Source organism: Chrysochloris asiatica, unplaced genomic scaffold (assembly GCF_000296735.1).
Source record: "Chrysochloris asiatica unplaced genomic scaffold, ChrAsi1.0 scaffold00057, whole genome shotgun sequence".
Classification (NCBI taxonomy): Eukaryota; Metazoa; Chordata; class Mammalia; order Afrosoricida; family Chrysochloridae; genus Chrysochloris; species Chrysochloris asiatica.
In genome coordinates this window covers 2,055,106-2,070,619 of record NW_006408575.1, presented here as the reverse complement: position 1 = coordinate 2,070,619, position 15,514 = coordinate 2,055,106, and the positions used below count along the sequence as shown (strand labels likewise).

At 41.9% G+C, this 15,514-nt stretch overlaps 1 protein-coding gene across 1 annotated transcript; it reads right to left on the bottom strand.

The window, feature by feature from the left end:
- Positions 1-4,020: 4,020 nt before the first annotated feature.
- GRPEL2 (GrpE-like 2, mitochondrial (E. coli)) lies at positions 4,021-13,929 on the bottom strand. Its single transcript, XM_006863857.1, has 4 exons — positions 13,844-13,929; positions 10,119-10,272; positions 7,659-7,740; positions 4,021-4,385 (listed from the first exon to the last, which is right to left on the bottom strand). The coding sequence occupies exons 1-4, from the start codon at positions 13,918-13,920 to the stop codon at positions 4,021-4,023; spliced, it is 678 nt and encodes a 225-aa protein (XP_006863919.1). The 5' UTR covers positions 13,921-13,929.
- Between the last annotated feature and the right edge of the window lie 1,585 nt (positions 13,930-15,514).

The window sequence follows — 15,514 nt, the reverse complement described above, 5'->3', positions numbered from 1 at the left end:
AATAAGCAGATTATGGCTAAGAAACAGAAGGGATCTGTAAACTTCCAAGTTTGTATCTCGGATTGCTATGTCAATTGGTGTCCTAATTTACCGGGGCCAAACTGGGAAACCACTAGTAAAGTGGTTAAGTTTTAACTTACAGTGTACCTGTCTAGGGTTTCTGAGGTGGGTTTGTGGTTAGCAGTCCAGTGCTGATCCTACATACAGTCCCACGTAAAATGATAGGTGAGTAAATACTCACTTGTACTGCTAGACTCCTGACCAGCCTCCCAGCCAGTTACTGAAATGTAGCCTTGTTCTGACCTGACTGTCCATGTATCTTTCCCATCTTCTAAGTGCCTGGTCTTTTACTTCAGCTGGCTTTCATACATACCCATCCTAAGTGACTGGGTCCTCTTTGGAGCCAGCCTTTCCTAAAGTTTGCCCTTGCATTTCATGGTTGCTTTAATCCTGCCTGTATAGTTTGGCTCTAATCCACTGTTTTTCATATTTCCAATTTTAAAACATGACTCCCAAATCCCTTGACATTTCTCATATTGAGGGCTGGACTGCTGTGAAACCTCAGGGTGCCTCCATTGAGCATCAATACTGCAAGTGATCATTCAATGAAGTGACCCTAACTTGCCAGTATAAAAAAGAAATTAAGCAGAGAAACACACTCAACAGCTGAACCAGTTATTTCAATTTGGTTTTTATTACAGTTGTCTCTATGCATTATATTTTGTCCTTTGTTTCCCCATTTGGTTTTAATTTCTTCCCTTATCATATTCTTTGCCATGAAAGAGAGCACCAACTAGTCTTATCAAATGGACTGATTTCTTCATGGCAACGCATAAACGAAAGAGATGTACAGCCTCCAAGTACTAAAACCCTCAGATCCCCTCTTCAGGTGAGCTCAAGTGTCCTTACATTATCATCTGCATGCCAATAAGCCTCTTCACTTTACCGTTAAGATGAAAATAAATAAGAGCATTAAAAAAATTTTCCTGTTCCCATAATGTGCATTTCTGTGTCATGGTTTAAAAACAGACAAACACAAACATACTTAAAACTGGAAGGAAAATCATTACTGTGACTGATTAGCTTGTAAGGTTTTGTTTTTTTTTAAAATAATGACTCTCTATTTATCCAGTCTTTCCCATCTTTAGACTTTTTCAACCAGTGGATTCTGGCTCATAGTGACCTATGTAAGCTTGAAGACTGTAGATCTTTGCTGGAGCAGATAGTCTCATCTTTTTTCCTGAGGAGTTGCTAGTGGGTTCAAACCGCTGACTTTGCGGTTAGCAGCCAAATGTGTACCCCACATCACTATCAGCGCACCTTAGACTTTGAGCAACTATAAAAACAATGTGTAAAATTAAAATCAATATTTACTGAAGGCATACTAGTAGGCAATTTACATATTTCATTTTATCATCATAGTAATATTATGAGAAAATTATTATAACCATTTTATAGGTAAGTAAACAGGCTCAGAGCTCTGGTAGCGTAGTGGTTACGAATCGGGCTGCGAACCACAAGGTCAGCAGTTCGAAACTACCAGCTGTTCCGCGGGAGAAAGATGAGGCTTTCTGCTCCCGTAAAGATTTACAGCCTTGGAAACCCTGGACAGGGTCGCTATGAGTCGGAACCGACTCCACGGCACATAACAACAACAACAAACAGGCTCAGAAAGGTGAAATGACCAGAGTCCAGAGTCACAGAAATTGTGAAGTATACGTTGAAATTTGGGTTTAAGTCTGTACCTACCAAGCCTAGACTCTAAAACCTTCTTGAGATTCATATTCCTACAGTTTCATTTTCTAGAAGCCTGCAAAACTCCTAAATAATATAAACACCTTAAATTATTTTCAATCTACTTGTAAAAGAGGTGAAAAAAAATTTTTTAGAAAACTCTTGAGGTAATCAGAACATTCCATATCTAGTTTAAAAAAAAATCCAGTTCACTGGTAATGACAGCTAGTAATCCAAGAACAAGCATGGATGAGTGGCTCAATTCTTTGTCACTGTCTGCCAATCTTATTGGATCAAAAGTAAAAAGAGAGATGGACTTCTACTGTGAAATCTGTTTGCTTATTAGATTTCATTATGCGCTCAGTGGACTGTCAAGGGATTCAGGTTTTAAAACATTACCACCTATCGGGTGGTCCTGCAGTCCTGGTGTGGCGCTGTGGGTTAATGCGCCAGACTGCAAAGCCGTTTGAACTACAAGGTTGGCGGTTCAAAGTCACCAGCTGCTCCATGGAAACTCTATATAGGGTTGCTATGGGTCGGAACAAACTTGATGGCACTTCACAACAACATATCTGTTGGTCCTGGTGTGACCCTGTGGGTTAATGTGCTGGACTGCAAAGTCAGTTTGAACTGCAGCATTGGTGGTACAAGCTCACCAGTCACTCCTCAGAAACCTTATAAAGGGTTGCTATGGGTCAGAACCAACTCAACGGCACTTAACAATGACATCTTTTGTTTGCACTTTAAATTGATCAGAGACATGTATGTCATCGAGTAGACTCCAATTCATTGCGACCTATGTGACAAAGTAGTACTGCCCCAGAGAAAGGTTTCCTAGGCTGTCACCTTCACACAAACAGGTTTTTTTTCTCCCGTGGAGTGGGAGAAACCATCAGTTAGCAGCTAAGCACTTAACCTCTGTGCCACAAGGGCTCCTTGTTTGTCTGTGTAATGTCTAGAATGATCTATATAAGAGGACAACTTCTACTATCCTACTGAATGGAACCACTGGGTTCCAGAAGTGGAAATGATTTTACTTTATGGATAACTAGAGTCCTGGCGTCACTAACAGAACTCTGCTAACTGAAAAGCTTAGTTTGAACCTAATCAGTAGCTTGCTGGAAGACTTGGTGACGTACCTCAGTAAAGATTAGTCAAGTAAACCCTATGGGACAGGTGTAGTCAGCCTCATAGGATCCATGACTCGAAATCAGCTTGACAGCACCTTATGACAACTTTTATCTAAACCCGTGTAATTGGGACATTGAATATCTAATTAGGGGTCCTGGTGTGATACTGTAGGATAAGCTAACCACAAGGTTGGTAGTTCAAACCCACCAGCTGCTTCCTGGAAACCCTATACAGGGGTGCTATAAGTCTGCAATGACTCAACAGCACTTAACATTTAATTGCCTGCTGGAACATATTTACATGTTCATTTAAGAACTGTTGAATCTTTAAATAACTGAAGTTACTATCTAGTTGTTTGTTATTCAAGTCCTCAGTGAAATTTAGCTCATTCATTTACAGATTCTTTTCCTTTGGGGCTAGTCCTATAAAGACCAGGCTTTCATACTTCAGAAGCAGAAAGATTCGGAGGGTCTTCTCTTTCCAAGCCTTGCCTGGGCCTTCAGACTTTGAGAACGGGAAGTGGGAATGGGATGAGTGTGAATATGAAGCCTACTGATAGGGACAAGGACCAATGAAAGCTAAAAGGAAAGTAAGAAAATAAAAAGGGGAAGTCCTAAAAATCTCTATGTATTATAAAAATCAACAAAAATGATTTAAATTTATGTGATTATAAAGCTTTATCATCTAAATACCCAAATACTAAACACATGATAAACCCTATCATCCCTTTTTCTAAAAAAAATAGTAATAATAATAATAATAAATTGACAAGATCCTAAATAATTCCTATTATAGGGACCATTAGAAAGGATAGTTAGTCAAAATAACATAAACTTATTTCCACATTTTTAAAAGATTTTGGAGTGAAAGTCATCTGAGTACCAATTAAACAATTTAAAAATAGTATTCTTAAACATTATTTTGATAAAGGCCACAGGAATACTTGCCACTTTTTCAAATGCCCAATGGAAAGACTTCTGATAAGACCAATCAGGTCACATTAACTCAACAGAACAGCTTAGAAATAAAGCCAGTATGATTAGATCCCAAACAGATCACATGAAGTACCTCATGTACAATACAAACCTAGTTTAATAAATAACGGAAATACAAGTGACTGCACTCTGGGAAAACAGTCAGTTCTTGATGGTTAATTCATAGTCTTCTCTGGGACTCAACTGCCACTTCCACACGGGCAAGTCTAATAATGCGACCCTGAAGTTTGTAGCCATCTTGCCTTACTAATGCCACAGTGCCAGGCTGTACCCCAACACCAGCTGGCACATGACAGATAAGTTCATGCTCATGAGGGTCATAATTGTCCCCAATGGGTGTCATCTTCTCCAGACCATGCTTTGCAAATACACTTTTTAGCTTTGCTTCTAAAAGGGACAACCCCCGGAAGACCTTCTCCAGAGTGAGCTTTTGGTCTCCAGGTTCTGCTTCTCCAGATATGCATTCTGTAGTCTTCTCCAGAATATCGGCCACCTCCACCAAGTCCTTACAGAAGCTCTGGATTCCTGGAAAAATATACAAAGAAAACAGGCAACTGTACAATTTGTGAGGAAATTACCTGTGCCTTGGCCTGTGGGAGTGTAGGCTGAGGAAGGTTACCACCTTACAGGTTTCAGGAATCACCATTGATTAACACCCCAACCCAACTGTAATGCCCGTGTTTCCTTTAGAAGGCACACATGTATATGACGATGGACCCTACTAGGGCATGAGGAAATGGGGAAGATGGTTAGAACCCAAGAATTAAAAACAGTAAGAGTACCCATTTTTAAAACATTCTATGATGGTTACCAGAGAGTAGATGGATAGGGAAAATTATTCACCGGCTAGAGGGTAGACATGTTAGTTAACATGGGTGACAGGCCAGGCAATATACAAGAGGGAGGCTGGCAGAGGAAAGATGAAGGCAGCAGGAGACAGGCAAGAGGAATGCAGGATTTAAAGGAAATAAAGGCAATACAGTAAACTGATGGCACATGGAAGGATTGTCATCACTGTAGTGAAGCAAGTATAAGATTTGATGAATGTGAAACTGATGATTTGCTCTGTAAACCTTCACTCAAGTCACAATAAAATATTAAAAATAAATTATTGTTGTTAACTGTCATTGAGTCAGTTTCGACCCATAGCAATCCTGTATAGGATTTACAAGGAGCAGCTGGTGAGCTTGAACCACCACCCTGCAGTTCAAACTGACTTTGCAGTCCAACACATTAATCTGCAGCACCACACCGGGCCTCTGATTAGGAAAAAAATAATAGCCTTATTTAGACTCTTTTGTGGGGAGGGGATTAGTGATAATATTAAGACTGGTTTATTTATTTATTTAATGTTTTATTGTGAATTATGTGATAGTTTACACGGGAGAACATTAGCTTTACATTCATACTATCGTATATTATTACACTGTCATGGTTACAATCCCCTCCATGCATCATCAACCAACCAAATGTTATACCCGCAAGCCGGTCCCTGGTCCTTAGCACACAGTCCCTCTCCCTCTCTGTGTCTAAAGTCTCCAGCTGCTCCATCTCTCCACGTCATCGTCTTTGCCTCTATCTCTGGCATCACTGCTTCTCTAGGTAGGGTCCCACATTCCATTCTTCTCCCTTGATGGTCCCAGGGCCCTCCGCTCCTGGACTGCAAAGTCAACCACTCCCCTCCTTTGGCTAAAAAACGTCTACCTTTACATTTTCAACAGTCAGTCCTGTTAGTAATTATTCACTATTGTGCCACATGAGTGCTATCCACATCTCAATTCATCAGTCCCACCCAGATAGATTGGATACTACTCAGTGGAGATTCTACCTTCCTTTGCAACCTCTGAATCTGGCCTCTCTCTTGAAAGCTTGTAAGCCAGTCACTTTTGCCTTTGTAGCGCCCCCTTTCCCGCCCCCCTTTTGGGTAGCCAATGTCCAAATTGCCTATCCCTGTCTGCCCTGTGTATCGAGGGTGTGGGAATGATCCTTGCTGTAAAGATTTGTTCCCTCTTTTGAGCTACTGCATCCATAGGTGTAGGTCAAGTTCATCAAATTGTATCAGATTACTCTTTCTTTCCTCTTCCTTCTTCTAGTTGAGCTCTGATCATCCAGTCACTGAAGCCAGGTCAAGTGGGTATTATCTGCAAGTGTGGGTGTTCTTGTGCATATGCCCTCTAAGATCTAACAGATCCACAGGTGAAGTGCGTCTCTAACTGCCTGCTATGAAGTTACACATACTTGCTGGAAATGGGCCACAAATTATCTTTTTAGAGTCCCAGGACTGATTACAGGATAAAGAAACTCTGCTTCTGAGAAATCCCAGAACTCCCAGTTTGTTTGTAGAAATGATAAGGAAAGTTATTATTACAGATGTGTAAGGTCCAACACCATGGAGCAATGGTGTTACTTAGTGATGTTACTCATGTCTTCCATGTGAGAGACATGGCCTGGATTCCCAGCCAGTGCATCTATGTGCAGCCACAATTTGTCTGTTAGTGCTTAGTTACACATAGTTATGACACTGAGGAAGTTTCTGCAGTTTCCAGACTAAATCAGATTAGGAAGAATGACCCGGTGATCTCTTCAGTCAATGGAAACCCTATGGATCACAATAGTATGACCCACAACAGATCACGGGGATGGCACATGACCAGAGAGCATTGCATTCTGCTGTTCATGGGGTCACCATGAGTCAGGGCCAACAGATTAGCAACTAGCAACATTGAGCTGACACTTGAATCACTGAAATGAAGCAAGTGAAGAGCAGACAGCTATGACACGGCATAGGAACAGAGTGAAACGAATCTCATGCACAAATAGCAGATAAAATCCTGACACCAGGAAGTCCTGGTGTGGCACTGTATGATTAAGTTAGCACTTGATTGCTAACTGTTAGGTTGGCAGTTCAAACCCACCAGTTGCTCCTTGGAGACCTCATACAGGGTTGCTAGGAATCAGAACTGACTCGATGGCACTTAACAAGAAGGAAGTAGCGTCATACAGGTTAATGACAGAATAGGAGTTAGCAGATGCCGGTCTACATGGGTTAGCACTCTGTAAAAGGTGGGAATCACACTACATAAAATCCAAAGGTGCCCCTCCAAGCTCTTTGATTCTATGTGTAGTGATAAACAGTACCATGCCCCTAGTACATTATGAGGGAAACAGGTAACCACAGATTTGCCTTTTATCCCTGAATCCTTGTTATTCAACTAACATTTCATGAACATCTTTAAAAATGAGATGTGGTGTGTTTAGGAAAAAATCAGTTGAAAGACTTTGAAGTGAATGAAAACTTTACTCAAAGTCATCAGTGATTAATCTATTCATTAACAGGTCAAACAATTATTTTATAAGCAACAGAATGTTGTCTGTAATAGCTGTAAATACTTAGGAAAAAAACAGCAAAAAAACCCTTAGTAAAGTAAAAAACCGAATCCCACTGCCATCAAGTCGATGCTGACTCACTGCAACCCTCTGTAGGGTTTCAGAGGCTGCGTACCTTTATAGGAGCAGAAAGCTTCCTTTTTCTCACAAGGAGTGCTTAGTGGATTTTTAACCCACTACACCACCAGGGTTCCTGGTAAAGTCAAGTAAGGGCAGTGACATTTCAGTAAGGGGTTCACTTGGCATCATTCCTGAACAGCAGCACAGGAAGATGTGGGGTAATGGGAGAGTAGGGTAAGGATGAGTTAAAGACCCAGACGTGGTCTGAATATGTTCAATCTGCAGAACTGCTAGTAAGGGGCCTTTAAATCGAATGGTATTTTTATTTTCATGAATCAAACTTTCACTTACCAAATATCTTGGCATCTTCGACACATCTCTGAGTTTGTCTCCTTATATTTTCAGAATCAGCCACAGCTCTCTGGTATCTCACCTGAACATCAAAAACAGAGTCAAAATGATCACAAATGTTAACTGGTGGCAAGAGTGTTTACAAATTTCATTTTTGGGGTAAGTTTTGCTAAAAAAAAAAAAAAAAGCCAGAAGTTGTAGGAATCTTAATTAGGTCAGCTACTTCAAATCTCCAGTCAGAGCAAGAACCTGTTTGTTAACGGCTGAGAGGCAGCCATTTACCCTGCTAGTTTGTAAGCACTCAGCAACAGGGAGCTCATTATCTTAAGAAACAGCTTTCTTTTTCACATTCAGCCAATACCACCATCCTCTAACTTTCTGTCACTGAGCTGAATTCCAGGACAACTGAGAGAAAGTACTGAACATGTATCAGCTATTTGAAAGCACCTTAAAACAAAACAAAGCAAAATGAAACAAAATACCTTTACCTTTAGTCTTTCTCTTTCACGCATAACAATCCCTGGTCACTCCTACCATTATGGGTGGTTATCAGGAAATAACAAACGCCCACTTTCCACTTTTCTGTTCTATTGACACAAGCTGCACATGTTGTTGTTAGGTGCCATGGAGTTGGTACCAACTCATAGCGACTTTATGCACAGCCAAAAGAAACACTGCCTGATCCTGGGCCAACCTCACTATTGTTGCCATGCTTGAATCCATTGATGCTGCTACTTGGCCAAACCATCTCATTGGGGGTCTTCCTCCCCTTCTCTAACTCTTCCACCTTACCAAACATGATATCCTTCTCCAGCAACTGGTCCCTCCTGACAATATGTCCGAAGTATGAAAGGTGAAATTTGGCCATCCTGGTCTCCAAGGAGCACTTTGGCTTCACCTCTTCCAACACAGATCTGTTGGTTCCTTTGGCAGCCCGTGGCACTTTCAATATTCTCCTCCAACACTATAACTCAAATGCATCAGTTCTTCTATGGTCTTCCTTATTTACACATGTAACACTTCTTAACTGGACCTTTGCCAGTTGGAGCTAGGTCAGGTCTCACAGAATAAAAGGACACTGTCCTGAAGCATGCCAAGATAGCCTAAGACTTTCAAGATACCAGCTGCAAGTTTTGAATTCCCTGGGTCCCTGCTTGTTTTTGATTTTCTAGCTACAAGTTCAGAGGTTTCCTTTAGTCCCTCAGGATACCAGCCATAGCTCAGGGGTTCCCTTCCCCTTCCAACCTGCTGGCTTGCACTATTCCTTAAGTTTTGATTAACTTATGAGAAGAAATCACAGAACTCATGGGAAGTGTTATACTTATAAAAACATAAAGCAGGTTCAGCATAAAGAGAAAGACATACCAGGCAAAGTCTGGGAACGTTTCCCACACAGAGCTTCCATGTCCCAAAACAAGGATGTCTTAACCTACCATGTTCACTGACGTTTTTTACCAACCAAGAAGCTGATGGAGATTACATGTCTAAAGTTTTTACTAGGGGGAAGGGGAGTGTCTCATTAGGAAATGCAAATCCGAGTCCCCCTCCACTAAAGTTGGTCTAGATCACGATCACAAGGTAGGTTCTCTAGCCATGTCATCATGAGGCTAGTTCTCTGATCTGACAACCATGAGAAGTAAGTGGCTCTGGCGTGGCTGCCACTTCAGAGTCATTTCTCTAGCATAACCTGTCAGCTCTGGAGTCCCTATTAAGGGACTAAAACCATTAGGGAAATTCCAAGGTTTTATGGATTATACCTCAGGAACTGAGAGAAAGAGCAATTCTTTGGACAAGGTTAAACTCTATACTCCACAGTGGTCTTGGTTTGGAATTATTCTATTTATTTCCCTCCAAGTTTACCTGTCAACTCGGGATAAGGTTTGAGAGTATGCTATATGGGCTCTGACCATTAGAGTAGTAAACTGGTCAATTACCTCATACATTCAACAAATGTTTACTGTCTATTACATCCCTTGAAACTGCCAAGTCAGCAGATACCTGAGTGCTATGACACAACAGGGAACTGAAAAGAGAGATGATTATCTTTAGTTAATGATGCTTTTGAACTACTACAGATTATTTTGTTCAGTGTGGTGCTATGGGTTAATGTGCTGGACTGCAACTTCGGTTTGAACTGCGAGGTTGGTGGCTCAAGCTCAACAGCTGCTCCTTGGAAATCCTATACAGGGTCACTATGAGTCAGAACCGACTTGATGACACTTAACAACAACAACAACCAATCAAGAGAGTGCAGGTGAGGCAAGGTGAAGAAGGAAAGGTAGAGATAATTAAACAAAACTTAATTTCAAAAACTTTACTTTGATATTTAAATTACATATAGGATGTGAAGAACAGAGTGTGGATAAGTGAGCCATTCAGATTCACAGCGACCAAGGAGTGGCTTGTGGATTTGAACTTGGTGGTTAGCATTTCAGTGCTTATCCTACAAAATCTACTCACTGTTAAATCTTGGACTTCCTTCTCCAGTTTAACAGCTTTTACCCTTAAGGCTCGTTCAGCCAGAGAGGGCACAAGTTCATCAGAAGGGTCTTCAGAGCTGCAATCCTCACCAGCAGTCCTCTGGGTAGCAGTGCTGAAAGGATTTAGCCATGCCCTAGAGTAGGGGGTACAAAATGAGAAAATGCCATCATTATCACCCAAAGGTCCAAGGCTTACAGATTAATGTCCAGATTGAGTCTCTAGAGAAACTGTTTTCAATCTAACACATAACAACAATATGAACCCGTAGGAAATGCTTACTAAGCGCCATATATTTTCTTGGGGTTTTATCTGATTTATCTCTTTTCATCGCATAACAAAATCATTGGTACTACTATCATTCCCGTTTTATAGAGGTGAAACTGAAGCTCAGAGAGTCTAAATGACTTGCGCAGGTGAAACTGAAGCTCAGAGAGTCTAAATGAGATCACCTACCTAGCAGCCTAGTGCACTAAGCAACAGAAATAGCACAGATGGGGTACACAAAAGGCAGCAGAGGACCTTAAATTCTAACACCCAGGACAGGAATTAAAAACATAAAGCCATACAGTTCTGATTCAACTCATTTTACATATGGGGAAAACAAAGCCTAGGGAAGGGACACTATTAAACTGGAGTTAGGCCTAGAACACGAAGCCTTCTTGATGACAACTTTTTAAGGCTTTTAGGAAAGAAAATCTGTGCCAAGAAAGAGATCCTGCATTAGCGACTTAGCTACATGTAAAATCAAGTCAATGACAAACTTAATAAAAAACACATGGACTACATATATGTACTGTGGACTGTAAATAGGTAAGTAAAATAGATCTTTGCATTAAAGTAATCTCTAACTGCTTTTGGAGCTGGAACGGGGTTGAAACCTCTAGAATAGTCTCTGAGATTAATTGTTGTTAGGTGCCATCAAGTCAATTCAGACCCATAGCAACCATATGTATGTTGTTGTTGTTGTTGTTATGTGCCATCGAGTCGGTTCCGACCCATAGCGACCCTGTATAGGGTTTCCGAGGGTGTAAATCTTTACAGGAGTAGAAAGCCTCATCTTTCTCCCGCGGAGCAGCTGGTAGTTTCAAACCATATATATAACATAATGAAATTACGTTGGAGCTCATTGCTGCTGCCACTCTGCCAATCCATCTCTTTGGGGGGGGGGGGGTCTCCCTTTTTTTTTTTTTTTGCTGATCCTTAACTGTGGAATCCTGGTGTGGCACTGTGGGTTAATGTGCCAGACTGCAAAGCCATTTGAATTCCAAGGTCGGCGGTTCAAGTTCACAAGGCGCTCCTTGGATTGCTATGGGTCAGAATCGACTCGACAGCACTTCACAAAAACTTCACTATAAATCATTATGTCCTTTTCTAGTGATGGTCCCTCCTGACATGTCTGAAACAATAAGAGACAAAGTCTGGCCATCTTGGCTGCTAGGCAGCATTCTGGTTGTATTTCTTCCAACGCTGATTTGTTTGTCCGTGTTGTTGTTGTTAAGTGCCATCAAGTCAGTTCTGGCTCATAGCAACCCTGTATAGTGTTTCTGAGGAGCAGCTGGTGCGTTTGAACCACCAACCTTGTGGTTCAAATTGACCTTGTGGTCCAATATTTTATCCTATAGCGCCACAGCAAGACTCCGTTGTCCTTGGTACCTTTAATATTATTCTCCAACACCAAAACTCAAATGCACTATTTCTTCTATGGTCTTCCTAATTTGTTGTCCATTTTCATATGCATATGAGGCTATTGAAAATACCATGGCTTGGGTCAGGTGCACTTTAAGCCTCAAACTGACACCTCTGTTCAACACTTTAAATAGGCATTGTGCAGATTTACCTAACACTGTACATATGTCATTTGATTTCTTGACTGCTGCTTTCATGAGTATTGTTGGTATATTCAAGAAATATGAACTCTTTGACAACTTCAATCTCTTCTCTGTTTATCAGGATGCCATTTATTGGTTCAGTTGTTAGGATTTTTGTTTTCTTTACATTGAAGTGCAACTCATACCGATATTTATCAGTAAGTATTTTAAGTCCTCTTTGCTTTCAGCAAGTAAGGTTGTATCACCTGCATATTGCAGTCTGTTAATGCCACATTCTTTTCCATATAATCCAGCTTCTCAGATTATTTGCTTAGAATACAGATTGAATAAATATGGTGAAAGAATACAACCCTGGTGCACACCTTTCCTGATTTTAAAAAGAGTCTCCTTGTTTTGTTCTAACGACTGACTGCCTCTTGGTCCACGTACAGGTTCCTCATGAACACATTAGTATTCTGAAATACTCATTCTCTGTAGTGTTGTTCATAGCTTGTCATGATCCACACAGTTGAAAGCCTTTGCATAGTCACTACAGCACAGGTAAACATCTTTCAGGCATTCTCTGTTTTTTAAGTCAAGATCCACCTAATATCAGCAATGAAATCCCTTGTTCCTGGTCTGAATTCGGCTGGAACCTCTGGTAGCTCCCGGTCTATGTACTGTTGAAGCTGCTTTTGAATTATCTTTAGCAAAATCTTACTTGCATGTGATATTAATGATATTGTCCAATGATTTTGGCTTGGGTCACCTTGTTGTTGTTAAGTGCCATTGAAGTGGTTCCGACTCACAGTGACCCTGTAAAGGGTTTCTGAGGTATGGCTGGTTAGTTTGAACCGCTGATCTTGTGGTTCGATGTATTATCCTGCAGCGCCATACTAGAACTCCTTGGGTCATCTTAATAGTAGTAGTAGTGGTTATGTGCCATGGAATTGGTTCCGACTCATAGTGACCCTGTATAGGGGTTCCGAGGCTGTAAATCTTTATGGGAGCAGAAAGCCTCATCTTTCTTCCCGCGGAACAGCTGGCAGTTTCAAACTATTTACCGTGAGATTAGCAGCTGGACTCATAATCTCTATGCTACTTTGGGTCATCTTATTGTTGTTGCTAAATGACATCGAGTCGGTTCCGACCCATATAAGGCTTACGAGGAGCGGCTGGTGAGCTTGAACCGCCAACCTTGTGGATCATCTTGGCATCTAGTAATTAAAACCTTCCGTTCAGGAACCCTCACTGCTTTCCAATCTTGGTCCCACTACTTCTGGAGAATTTCCGTTTGTAAAAGCTACTCACCTTTTCTAAATCTGTTTCCTCAATTATTAAATGGGGGATAATACTAAAAAAAACAATCCTCAGTTCTGCCATCACTGCGGTGAGCAATTAATAAAAGATGCAGTGATGGTGATAAAGAAGCAACTGGTATTTGGTAGACGCCCACCGGCAGGTGGAAAGGCCCGTTGGGAAAACCAAGAGCAACGCCCTCCGTTTTACTGACAGATTAAAATGGTGCCCAGGTGAAGGAAGCGACTGATCTAAGGTCGTCGTACTGGGAGTCGGGGCAAAAAAAAAAAAAAAAAGGATCGGCGGTCATTCTAGATGGGGAGGGAAAGACAATTCAAATTCAATTGATGTTCATGGATGATAATACTTTCCACTTCCGTGGACATGTCCTCAGATCTCCTCTAGCCTTTCTCGGCCTGGGAAAGAGGTGTGTCTGTCCGCCTCAGTTTCCCTCTCTGTAAAATGGGCCTGTGAGCGCCCGGTCGCATGCTTCACCGGATCTCCAGCCCGCGCTGAAGTATACCCTCTCCCTCCACCTCTCCAGTTTGCCCATTAAGCATTGACCTCACGTTCCTCACCCCCGCCTGCCTCGTTTACCTGCCAGTGGTCGCGGCACTGGAGCCCAGGAGGCGCTGCACTGGCCGCTGGACCGCCCACAAGGACCGTGCGGCCATGTTCCCGACCTTGGCTTACAGAGGCAGCGCAAGCGCACTAACAGCAAGTGACGAGGTAGGCTCACTTTAAAAAAAAAAAAAAAACTAAAACAAGCCACGCTTCCCGGCAGCCTTCGCGTGCGTTTCCTCCTCTGAGTTTACGGTAGGGCAGCGGGAACTCTACACTTCCGGTTTCCCTTGTGCCGCGCAGACCCTACTCTCATAAACCGGAAAAAACGCATACTTCCGGTTCCTGTGAGTGCGCCGCAAAGTACGGGATACCTTGACGCAATAAACTTGGTGTTTGGCGCGAGCTTCCCGGCCAGGTTAGGGAGTTTGTGTGAAGCTACAAACAATAAAGAAACAGAGACGCGATATAAAATCAAAATATGACCTGTGTTTTAAGGTGAGGAGAACGGTGCTGTGAAGGTTTAGAATACAAATATGGACGCATGTGGAGTTTTTTCCCAAACAGTGCTATTTGACCTGAGAGATGAGGAATGCATCGATGAAGAGAGGAGGGAAGTGGCTCAGGCAGAGAAAAACGGTATCTGCAAAGGGCTAAGGAAGAAGACGATCGCCATGAAGGGGCTGAAATAGAGGAAAGTGGGGGACAGCATGAGGCAAGGCCGCTAACGCGAGGGATTTACAAATATTGCTGCCTGAAAATCCCACCAGCACCTTAGTATTCCATCCTTTTTCTACAATGCCCTTATTTTCGAAATTACTATGTTTAAAAATAATGTGTGTTTTGTTTCTCCTCCCTAGAACGTCTCGTTAAGTGCCCTCAAGTCGGTTCCCACTCATGTTAAGTGCGGACTCCTAGCGACCCTGTATAGGGTTTTTTTGTTTTTTTCAAATATGTGACCTTTATTGAAAGGAAGGCAGACATATTCATTCATTCACTCACTTATTCAACTTACATAATATATGTTTACCAGTTCAGACAATGCAGAAATGTATAAATCAGATAGTTGTAGTCCCTCTCTCTAACACTAGGCCAGTGTTCAGTTAACAATTGTTAACCACCATTAACACTTTGATATCTTTTGTGTGGCCATATGAACAAATGGAATTCAAAACAGTATAAACAGTAGCATATTATACATATCCTTCTTTCACAGGCATTGTGTGTGTGTGTGTGAATTGGTCGAAGGTTTACAGAGCAAATCTGTTCTCAACAATTCATGCACTTAAAAAAATGTTTTATTGTGAATTATGTGATAGTTTACATGGCGAACATTAGCTTTACATTCATCCTACATCGTTTCAGTGTCATGGTTACAATCCCCTCCATGCATCATCAACTAACCAAAGGGTATACCCAGCAAGCCTACACCCCTCTCCTCCTCAGCACACACCACCTCTCCCTCTCTGGGTCTAGAGTCCCCCTTCTCTCCACATTGTCTCTGCCTCCTGTATAGGGCTTTCAAGTACTCATTCTACAGTGCCACTCCAGGACCCCAAACATGTTGTTAGTGCTGTCAAGTCGTTTCCGACCCATAGGAACCCTGTATAGGGTTTCCGAGGAGTGGCTGGTGAGCTTGAACCACCGACCTTGCGATTCAAATCAGCCTTGCAGTCCAGTGCATCAACCCACAGAGCCACACCAGGA